At 32.7% G+C, this 12,140-nt stretch overlaps 1 protein-coding gene across 1 annotated transcript; it reads right to left on the bottom strand.

Annotated features, from left to right (window-relative positions):
- Positions 1 to 5,250: 5,250 nt before the first annotated feature.
- Positions 5,251 to 10,695, bottom strand: LOC123549936 (glycoprotein-N-acetylgalactosamine 3-beta-galactosyltransferase 1-like). Its single transcript, XM_053534620.1, has 3 exons — positions 9,983 to 10,695; positions 8,580 to 8,775; positions 5,251 to 7,559 (listed from the first exon to the last, which is right to left on the bottom strand). The coding sequence occupies exons 1-3, from the start codon at positions 10,155 to 10,157 to the stop codon at positions 7,490 to 7,492; spliced, it is 441 nt and encodes a 146-aa protein (XP_053390595.1). The 5' UTR covers positions 10,158 to 10,695; the 3' UTR covers positions 5,251 to 7,489.
- Positions 10,696 to 12,140: the final 1,445 nt, after the last annotated feature.

Here is a 12,140-nt window from a genome sequence, read left to right as displayed (position 1 = left end):
CAGCTCATTGTGTGGGCATGAATTTCGTGGGTTTTAACCAGAAGGATTATTTCATGGGATTTAATGATGAATTTCATGTTTTGACAACGGAATTTTATTTGTTCATAGGAATTAAATTTTGTGCTTTTAATCAACCACAAATCCCAAAAATTAGTCCTGCACAAAAATTAATGATTTCACAGAATTTATTATAATTATGCTAACCCATAATTTTTTACATCTAGTGTGTTGATGTTTGTGTATTTAGTAATTTCTGTCACCCTCCACATCATTTTTGAATTAAAATTTATATTTTTTCTTTAATTTATGAGCTAGTTTGTGTTTTTAGCTTCTTCATAAATATGGGAAGTATGGACATTGGTTGCTTTTTCAGGAGACTATTAGTATAGGGTGGATGGCCATGTGTCGTCCACGCCGGCGGCCACATTTTTACTGAAACATCTCTAAACTACGTGTCAAACTAAAACCCAAAATTTTGGGCTGTAGCATCCTGGTGAGGTCCTCTATCAAGTTTGTTCAAATGGGGCATTTGGCCCTTTTAGAGGTCGCTAGAGCTAAAAATAGAAATACCTTTAAACAACCCATGAACTGCCAAATGGATCTTCATCGAAAGAAAAATACATTTAAATGACTTCTTAACATGAATCGCTGGATAGATCTTCATCAAACTTAGTCTTTAGCATCATTATATGGTCCTCTATCCTGTTTGTTCAAATGGGGGCACTTGGCCCCTTTTAGGGGCTGCTAGAGTAAAAATAGAAATATGTTTAAATGACTTCTTATCACAAACTGCTTGATTGATTTTCATCAAACTTGATCTGTAGCATCATCATTATTATGGTCCTCGCCAATTTTTTTTTTAAAGGGGCATTTGGCCCCCTTTTAGGGGGAGCTAGAGCTAAAAATAGAAGTACCTTTAAACAACTTCTCATCAACTGTTCGATGGATTCTCATCAAACTTAATCTGTAGAATCACTATAAGGTCCTTTCTCAAGTTCTCAAGTTCTCATTATTTTTTTAATTGAATTACTTCCCTTTTATGTTACTATAAATAGCACATTTTGTAACTTTTTATGATTGATCGTAGGGAAAAAACGAGACCACTTTTCTGTGGTACAAAATGGATGGTACCTCCAATTTTTAGGTGTATTTTGACATGTCTGTACCTGATAAGGATTTTTTTGTGGACTTTAAAGTTCTTTAAATTTTGCTCCCATCCTCCTCTGATATAACCATTCAGGCATATATTGCCCTGCTTGGCGGAGCTCTTGTTTTTAGCTCATCTGTCACATGGTGACAAGGTGAGCTTTTGTGATCACCCTTCGTCCGTCGTCTGCGTCCGTGCGTGCGTCAACAATTTCTTGTCTGCACCATAGAGGTTTCATTTATGATTTTATCTTAACCAAACTTGCACACAACTTGTATCACCATAATATCTCAGTTTCTTTCTTGAACTGGCCAGATCCCTTTATGGGTTCCAGAGTTATGGCCCCTGAAAGGGCCAAAATTAGCTATTTTGACCTTGTCTGCACAATAGCAGCTTTATTTATGATTTGATTTTTACCAAACTTGCACACAACTTGTATCACCATAAGATCTTGGTTCTTTTCTTGAACTGGCGAGATTCCATTACGGGTTCTAGAGTTCTGGCCCCTGAAAGGGCCAGAATTAGCTATTTTGATCTTGTCTGCACAATAGCAGCTTCATTTATGATTTGATTTTAACCAAATTTGCACACAACTTGTATCACCATAAGATCTTGGTTCTTTTCTTGAACTGGCGAGATTCCGTTACGGGTTCCAGAGTTCTGGCCCCTGAAAGGGCCAGAATTAGCTATTTTGACCTTGTCTGCACAATAGCAGCTTCATTTATGATTCGATTTTAACCAAACTTGCACACAACTTGTATCACCGCAAGATCTTGGTTCCTTTTTTGAACTGGCCAGATTCCATTATGGGTTCTAGAGTTATGGCCCCTGAAAGGTCCAAAATTTGCTATTTTGGCTTTTGCAGCCATATAGAGACTTCATTTATGGTTTGATTTGATACAAACTTCCAAAATATCTTCAACAACAATAAATCTTGGATTCCATGACGAATCAGTCAGATCCAATCGTAGGTTCCAGAGTAATTTTATATCTGATTACCTCTCCTGATTGTAATTAAAATGGACTTATATCAGTAAGTACTTATAGGACTTATTTGAAATTTCATTATTGTCATTAGCTGGACTGAGACAATCAGGGTAGATAACTATGGACTGATTTTATGTCAATTACCTCCCTTTATTTCGTGTTAAAATGGGTATATCTCCGTAACTAATGAAGATACTGATCTGAAATATCATTTATGTCAACAGATGGACAACCAGTGAAGATACATATTGACTGAAATTATGACAAATTACCTCCCTTTATTTTTTATATAAATGAATACACCTTAGCAGCTTCTAATGAGATTGGATTAAAAAGTTATTGATGTCTTCCATGGTAAGAAATAGTCATATTACATAACTCTTGGTTGAACATTTATCGATATGAATACTTTACTAATATATTGTTGTATAGGCTTGTACTTTGTATCTTCTACATGCATATACTAATGCATGAGTACCTCCCCTGATTTTAATAAAAATGGATTTATCTCGGTAAATATTTATAGAACTCATTTGAAATTTCATTATTGTCTTTAAGTTGGACTGAGGCAATCAGGGTAGATTGCTATGGACTGATTTTATGTCAAATTACCTCCCTTTGTTTCAAATTAAAATGGGTGTATCTTAGTAACCAATGAAGATATTGATTTGAAATGTCATTTGTGCCATCAGATGGACTCGGACAATCAGGGTAGATAACTTTTGACTGAATTTATGACAAATTACCTCCCTTTATTTTATGTAAACGAATATATATCAGCAGCATCTAAAAGTTGGTTTTAAATGTTAAGTCTTCCAGGGTAAGAAATAGTCATGTTTGTACAAAAATGCATCATTTGAGCCTAGGACCCTCAAACTTGGTATGGAAATTGGCCCTGACTAGGTCAAAAGGACTGTTACAAGAAAATGTTTATCCTGATGATATTTAATATGTATGCCTATGTGCTCTATGTCAAAACTTGATCATATCATTTTGAGCAATGGTACTCAGGTGAGCGATACAGGGCCATCATGGCCCTCTTGTTTTTGTGTGCATACAACTATAGCATACTTTGGGGGAGGGGGGTGCATTTGTCACCAACAGCTCTTGTTTCATTTATGTTAGACTTTGTGTTATATTTATTATGTTCATAAGTATTTTTTTGATATTTTTTTAAAATAAATAGATTAAAGTATGTGTTGAAATTTTCAGTGATTGCTGTATTTTCAAAATGGTATTAAGTGGCATTTGTTCGTACGTATGAACAATATTCCAAATGCATACAGATTCTTTCACAGTTCTCACATTTGTTCATATTTGGATATTTTTCAAATGCATACAGTTCACAGATTTGTTCGTATGTACAAAAAATGTCAGAACTGAAAAGTACTCATTCGCATACAGTCCCTGGATTTGTTCGTACGTACGAACAAAATTCCAAATAGCATTTTTTTCAAATTCTTCTTCAGTTCTCTCATTTGTTCGTACGTACGAACAAATCCAGGCTGTTCGTACGTAGGAACAAATGATTATGAGAAATGAAAAAGAATTTATTACAATTTGGAAATTTGTTCATACGTATGAACAAATCTGGGCTGTTTAAACAAAATGTCAGAACTGAAAATTTATCTCTTGCATACAGACCCTGGATTTGTTCGTACGTACGAACAAAATTCCAAATTGCATTTTTTTACAATTCTTTTTCTGTTCTCTTATTTGTTCGTACGTACGAACAAATGATTATGAGAAATGAAAAAGAATTTTGAAATGCAATTTGGAAATTTGTTCTTACGTACGAACAAATCTGGGCTGTTCAAACAAAATGTCAGAACTGAAAATTAATCTTTTGCAAACAGACCCTGGATTTGTTCGTACGTACGAACAAAATTCCAAATTGCATTTTTTTTTAAATCAATTCTTTTTCAGTTCTCTCATTTGTTCATACGTACGAACAAATGCAGGCTGTTCATACGTACGAACAAATGATTGTGAGAAGTGAAAAAGAATTTTTAAAGCAGTTTGGAATTTTGTTCGTGCGTACGAACAAATCTGGGCTATTCGAACAGAATGTCAGAGCTGAAAAATGATACAGAATATGGATTATTGTTTGTAAGTAGAAACAACCAGGATTTGTTCGTACGTACGAACAAAATTCCAAATTGCATTTTTTAAAAAAATAATTCTTTTTCAGTTCTCTCATTTGTTTATACTTACGAACAAATCCAGGCTGTTCGTATGTACGAACAAATGATAATGAGAAATGAAAAAGAATTTTTAAAGCAATTTGGAATTTTGTTCGGACGTACGAACAAATCTGAGCTGTTTGAACAGAATGTCAGAACTGAAACATAATACGGAATATGGATTATTGTTCGTACGTACGAACAGCCAGGATTTGTTCGTACGTACGAACAAAATTCCAAATTGCATTTAAAAATGTAAGAAATGAACAAGAATTTGTAAATTTCATTTGGAATTCTGTTCGTACGTACGAACAAATTCTGATTTTCTGTTGCTGTGGTCTGCGATTTCTTCAATTTTTGCTGTGATTTTCACCGGTAAAAACTCCATATAGCGGCAAAAAAGAGGGACAGACCGGAAGATCCTCTTTTATTCCGGAAGCAGAATTATATAATGAGCATCAACTGACTCTATTCTCCAGCCACTTCCTTCTGAAATCCAATTACCAATCCTATTTATTATTTCATCAAAAGCTTGACGTAGTGTTTTTTATTTGAGATATTCTCATAATAGCTAAAGCCTTTGATTGAAAATAAGCTGATTTATATATTATATCTGTTTTACTAATGTTCGCAAAAGTTATTTTTAAAACATCATTTATTTTTTTACCTTTTTAAGTCTCAAGTTTAGATTCAAGAATATCAAATGAGTCTTCTATAGTTAAATATAATTGATTTATTTGGATCTTGTCTATATGTAATTTTAATTTCAAATTTCTTAATACATTGATTTAAAGACCACTCAATTTCTCTTACAGCCATCTATATATTATATTTAGAAAAAAGTCTTTAAGCAAAAAAATTAAAGAATAAAGTTTAAGAAGAAATAAAATATCTAAATTTATATCTTTTCCCATTAGTTTTTGATATTCCACTTTTTACTCGATTCTTCCCTTCACAGCACATTTTTATTAATCCAGAATTAATATCAAGGTCTTTAGATGCTGCGTAAGTGCTTCTATATATTTTTTCTTCATTAGTGTCACAATCGGTTGCAATAACTCTTTTAGGGTTGTTTCGATTATTATTTGGTCTGGGGCAATCACATAATCTTACATTATTTTGCTCTTCTGTTAATAAACAACCACAATCCCATTCAAATAAATTTATATTCTTTTTTAAAAGATAAGGATCTATAACATTTTGTAATTTATCAATCAAATGTCTTTTATAATCATCGCTAACTATTTGATCAAGTATTGATTTAATAACGTTTCTTCTTTTTAGTACTTTTTATATGAATTTCTATCTTTCATTTGTCATTTCAAGAGGCGTTGAATAGTTTTTTCTTTCTGCATTTCTAACAGTATTGTAAAAATATCCTGAATAACTTTTTTCTCATCTTCTTTATCTAATTTTCCAATTCGTGCTTTGTTATTAGTTGTTTTATTTTTTTGTGATGTAATTTTAAAATAGCTTTTTTGTCTTCAACTTTTAGACTTAAAATAAATATAGTAATTACTGATGGAACAGCGCCAGCAAATGCCACAAATATAGGAATAGCAGGAACAAGTACTAATGCAGTCGAGCAACCAAAGATACCTGCTGTAATTTGTAATCCTGTATGTACTCTTCCACAAAACTTGTAACTTTTTCTGTAAGCAGCAGCAAGTTTAGTTAAGTGATCTATTAATTGATCTATTGTTTCTATTTCTATTCCATTAGAAACTAAATTTTTATTTCTCATTTATATAATATATTTTTTAAATTTAATTTAAATATTACATTTTTTCCAATTCACTAAACGGAATCCAGCTATTAAATTTTTCACTATAACTTTTCCAATTTACTAAAGCTTGTTTTTTCTTATAGTCTCGTCTAATAACTTTTTCTATTCCAAAATCCTCTTGTTTAGTAGGTAAAAATTCTTGCTCATAAAATGAACCTTGAATTATTTCATTATTCAAATCTTTAATAGTATATGTCCTTTGTATTATTAATTCCATAAATAATAAATATTTCCTCTGTCCAGTTTGGTGTATATCCTTTTTCAAAATGTCGTTTAAAATTGCTTAAGCGAACCCGATCACCAATTTTAAACTTTGGTTTACTCTTTGGTATCTTTAAATAACCATATAAATTAAAGTAAACAGTACCTTTATTTAAGTTTTTACTGGCTTCAGTTGGTGTCATTTTTATACTAGAATGTTTTGTTTTGTTATATTTATCAACCATTTCCTGCAAATTATCTAAATAAGTGTAAGTATTATTTGCTGTAAAATATTTCCACATAATTCTTTTTAAACTTCTATTAAATCTGTCGATTACTACAGCTTTTCCTTCATTAAATGTATGATACATGTTAATCTTATTTTTATTCAAAAATGATTCAAACTATTTATTATAAAATTCTTTTCCTTCATCTACCCATAAATTTGTAGGTGTTCTACCTTAAGGCCGAGCGTGAAGCTCATCATGAGCTGAAGCTCCAAAAACTATTTGCTTCAGATGCTTCAGTAACAGATTCTCCAGTTTTATTTTTTAAATGAATAACCCAAGCATATTTGCTAAATATATCAATAACGGTTAATTAATACTTTACACCTTTATTATATTTTGAAAAAGCTTGCATATCAACTAAATCAGCAGACCAAGTATCATCAATATCACTAACTATCACTCTTTGTTTCAAAATTTTTCGTTTAATTGGTTTATGTAATTCTTCTGCTAATTCGTCACTCCATGATATTTCGAGGGTCTTTTTGAGTGAGCTTTTAGCTTTCAAGGACTTACGTCCAAGTAAATACTCTACCCCCTTTTCTCGTTTTTAGACTTTTTTCCGAGTGAGCTTCCAGCTCCCGAGGACCTACGTCCAAGTCCAAGTTTGCATTTCGTTTTAATTGCTGGTTTTACAACTAAATGTTTTGCAATCTTTTCTCTAAATGTTTTTGATTGAGTGTTATTTAAGTTGGAAAGCATTTGCTTGTCACATATACCTTTTTTTTACATCACTGTCGTAGCAATGTCCATGCATACTGCGTCCAGTTCATTAACAATAGGTCCATTATCTAAAGGATTTCCTGGTCCACAATAGTTATATCCTGGAAGTGTTAAACCTTTCTTAGGTAATAAAGATAACATTGCTTTATGAATATCTAAATTACCTCCTGTACTTTTAACAAACTTTGATTTCATTTCTCCACAAGATGAACAGGTAGACATTATCATTTTTCTCCCGTTTTTTGCTGTAACATAATGAGGGTTTATATTATCAGTAAATTTTCTTTCTTTCAAACAATATATTTTATTCTGTAAACTCATTTATATTATATTATTTAAAACTTTTTATTTTTTTCACTGGGTTCAAAACCTGTGGTTTTTAACTTTGGGTGAGCTTCCAGCTCCCAGGGACTCACGTCCATCAAACTAAAGGTTTTTTAAATTGGTCAGCATTGGTCAGTTTGGGTTAAGGGCAAGGGTCAAAATGAGGTCAAACCGTTTCCGCTTCGGTAGTTTCTATACTACTTGACTAAGCTGCTTTTCACAGATACGGAAAATCTTTGCTATTAACTAATAACAGAAATGGATTATGAAGATTTTTATAAAAATAAAGACATGTTTGATGATAGTGACTATCCTTCTGACTCCGAATTTTACTTAAAAGAAAATAAAAAAGTGATAGAAAGGATGAAGTATAAAGCTGCTGGTATTCCAATTACAGCGTTTGTCGGGTTAAGCAGTAAAATTTATTCATACCCTTTAGACAACTCTTCGATAACAAAAAAAGCAAGGGTATATCGGAGTCTGTAATTAAAAAAACACAACACCCCCCCCCCCCACACACACACACACACAAAATAATAAAATAACAATTGATGATAACGGTAATGTTTTGTTTAATAAACAACAGAAGCAAAACAAACATAGACGTATTCGATTGCTCTCAAAACATGTATTACAAGCAAAACCAGTCTCTCTTGTTTTGATGACAAAAAATATATTTTAAAAGACGGGATTCCAACTCATATTTCATGTGGCTATATAACAAATTAGAATGTGTTTTCAAAACAAATAACTTTCAAACATGAACACAAGTAGTATATACATTGTTTTTAGCGGGTCCGACTTCTGTAGTACCCGTAAGAATGAACAGTCTATATACTACTCCCTCTGGCGCCACGCGTAGCAGAACTCACAACTTGTACATGTTACAAGTACTAGAAAACGTATACAAGTGGTAGGAAGTGAAATTGTTGCACACTTACTTCGAGTAATATGGTTGAAGATTTTCCATAATAACATAGGTGTCAGTATCGCATTTTAATATCCAATCAAAACTGGCTTTATATGCTCTATACACATATTTAAATGCATGACGCATCTTCATTGTCAGGTGACGTCTCTCCTCTGGAACCGGAACATTTAAAATTATTTCAGCTATTTGTGGATTGTTCGTCTGCCCTTGAAAAACAGGAAGAGAAAACAAGATAAAAAAGATAAAAAGAAATAAAATGAAAACTGCACAACATTATTTATAATGTCAAATGCTCCCGGTAATCATGACATACACATAATCAAAATAACCAACACTAGTTCGTGAATTTAACAATTTAGGAAGATTTCTAAATTCGAATAGTTTGTTTTTTATCTACAGTGAAGAATGTTTTGTTATTGCTATTAGGCGCTGTTAATGTCACAACAATACAGTAATTTCAAGCATTTGATGGAACCAGACCCGTGTTCCCATTCGGGCATTGTTTCAGGCTTGTGCGGCCACCACTGAAGAAAAGATGGGTCAGTGGCTTGATCTTTTAGTTTATAAATAACTTATTTTAGGTCGATTGTGAAGGAAGTTCTACAACTTATATTAATTACTCTCGACACCTCCTTCCTGATTGAATCCATCGCCACGAGTGTATGAGAGAAGAGGCCAGTTTCCCTTTTAATGCTGAGCGCCAAGCAAGGGAGCTACTGGTACCATTTTTCACGTCTTTGGTTTGACGCGACCGGGAATCCAACCTACGATCTCCCGCACTCAAAGCGGACGCTCTACCACTAAGCTATCGAGGCTTGATCTTTTGTTAGACTAATGTGGAAAATTCGACGTGCTTTTATAATAGATATATAATAAAATCTGTAAAAAGATATAGAAGTATTAGGCAAATTAACAGTTTCTATAATTCTATTATTTTCCTCAATGTAGATTCTAATGAAACATTTCAAAGTCCATAAATTATCACTTATGTGGTCAAAAAATAACGATCCGTGTGCTTAGTTTCGAGATATGTGCCAGTGATTAGATAGATCGCAAATTTAAAGCAAATGTGTTAGCTTTATTTGCAATCACGTTTCAACAGTTTTAGTTATAGTTTTTAAAATATTTGAAGAAAATATTGCCGATTTTATTACTGTAGACACTGGATGACAGTTTACGCTGGGTAATATTCTTTACCTTATGCAAGAACCTGACTTTATTATTTTTATTAAAATAAAGACGTTTAGTTAAGGCACCCGATTGATCAATCGGAGAAAGGTATGATTTTTGACACAATATTCCATAAAAAAGAAGAAAAAAACACCCAACAACTCAGGACTCAATGATCCGTAGATCTGTGCTCTCCTTATTGAGTTCTACTGACGGAATCTCTTTGAGTTAAAAATGTCTTACCATTGGTGAAAAAGTGCTTATCACAACGTCGTGCCCACGTGTTTTCTATTGCTGCCATCTGCTTGCTTTCATATGCTGATGCTAGGATGAGGCAGAGTACACGAATAATACTTTTACTGTTATTAGAGCATTTCAATGATGGTTTCAATGATAGTAGCCTTTTCCTGAAATTCATAAATAGCAAATGAATCAGTCAAGCAATCTAATGTACAAACACGAAAGATTAGAATCTATCAAAATATCCATAGAAAGCATTGACGGCAGCTAGGCAAAATACTAGAAAACTAGCGCTTTTTAGTCTGATCAGTATAAGTTATAAAATTGGCAAAAGCCCTCATGCCCCTGATCTGAATGGCACAGAAAAAAACAACACTAAAATGAGTAAAAGTACATGATTCAGAAGATATACACTAAAGAACTTTATCCGTACATTGAAATAATTTTATTTTGCAGTTCGTAATAAAATGTTTTGATATTCACGTTTCATTTTTTATCAAATACGGTCCGTTATGTAAGCTGTTTAATTATTGAAACGTGACCGATGGTACACGTTTAGCTTGAGCTGTGATTCGCGACTCACTAAATTCATAGCGCGTATTTACAACAGAAAATTATTATTATATACTGATGTCGTGCTATTCGTTAGGTGTGCGTCCCCGAAATGGAAAGACCGCGGCACCAGTTTGTACATTTGACACCACTGTGTGTACGCTTTAAATTACATCAACGTCACTCACATTGGCGATTTTAACGTAATCAACATTTCATAAATTATAGGAGAACTGGCCAGCTAACTTATCTTTTAGCGAAGAATTGGCTTTATTGGTTATTGTATTATATTTTTTAAAGACGACATCCGTATTTCTACTTATACGAATAAAATGTATCCAAAGTGAGCTTTATGAGCGGTAGTCACGCTTCTTTTAAACACTAAAAAAGTCCAAAATTGATATCCAATTTATAATGTTCCTTTTATAATAATATGCATTCTTGGATCTAATTTTCAAAATTCATAAAACAGGATACTTTGAAAATCCTTAACTGTTTACAGCCGGCACAAGGCAGTTACAGACAGCTGTTGCGAAAGTTAATAAAACGCTTAAAATCACAGACTGTACAAAATGCACCCTTGCAAAATAATATCACACTCGAGTCTGTCAGGATAAAATGTACAACATCAAATGCCCTTAATCACCGAGTTTACTGTCTCAACTATAATTATAAACTAATGAACTATCAAGTACATTTATTTTCAAGTATTCCTATGAATAGAAGACATTTCTTTATTTCGTGCAGAAATGTATTAATTATTTCTCCTTTGACAATATTTTATTGTTTTATTTTAAACTTTCAAGAAGTTTAAGATTGACATTTCTGTTCACCATTTACAAATATAAACTCCCACTCCCCAACCTCCGTGCAGAAATATTGTCAAACAATCATCCTTGCCTTCAAGCAGATCACGTGACGATGGTACAACCATTTGATCCTAAAATGGCGGCGCGCTTGGCAATGCCGGGTAAATCAAATGCTTGCTTTGATCTACAGTCTAATTGACATTTATGTCACAACCTTTAAGAACATAATGAAAGAATTTGATATATCTATATTTTGCATTTTTGCATTATGCCACTCGTCAAAGTTTTTACTGTACTCAAAATACCGTGAAGTAATTTCATTGTTTACATTTTTAGCAGGTGCGCGTCACAACACCAGAAAAAGAAGTTATTTTAGTATTACTGCACTATTTTTAGCTCGTTTTAAAAAAGAAGAAAATGTATAATATTTAACTACTGAGATAAAAACTTTGTACAACAAAATTAAAATAAAGAAAAATATAACTCGGCTGAAATTCAGCCCAATTTACACGTGGTGACAGTGTCTACTGTACCGATAAGGTGAAGTAACACTGTGTTGGAGTTTGCCCACTTCCATGTGGTGTTTGTTTACTAAACCGCTTCATAAAAGCAACACTAAAATAGCTCAAAATAACACTAGTCTTATAACTTTGTCTTTAAAGTTTTCTAAATATGTTATCCGACACTTGAAAAAGTATTATGGAGAAGTGTATATTCATGGAAATAAGTTCTTTAAAAGCACACACTGCAGAAAACAAAATCTGATAATGACACAAAATACCTTAAAGTATATGGTTTTG

This window comes from Mercenaria mercenaria, unplaced genomic scaffold, assembly GCF_021730395.1.
Source record: "Mercenaria mercenaria strain notata unplaced genomic scaffold, MADL_Memer_1 contig_3860, whole genome shotgun sequence".
Classification (NCBI taxonomy): domain Eukaryota; kingdom Metazoa; phylum Mollusca; class Bivalvia; order Venerida; family Veneridae; genus Mercenaria; species Mercenaria mercenaria.
This window is presented reverse-complemented; position numbering and strand designations above follow the sequence as displayed.

Coding starts and splice junctions, on each gene's coding strand:
- LOC123549936 (XM_053534620.1), bottom strand. CDS start 10,157: ATGAATTTCAGGAAAAGGCTACTATCATTGAAACCATCATTGAAATGC. Junction 8,776..9,982: donor TAAGCACTTTTTCACCAATG/GTAAGACATTTT, acceptor CTGTTTTTCAAG/GGCAGACGAACAATCCACAA. Junction 7,560..8,579: donor CTTCAACCATATTACTCGAA/GTAAGTGTGCAA, acceptor ATTATGTTACAG/CAAAAAACGGGAGAAAAATG.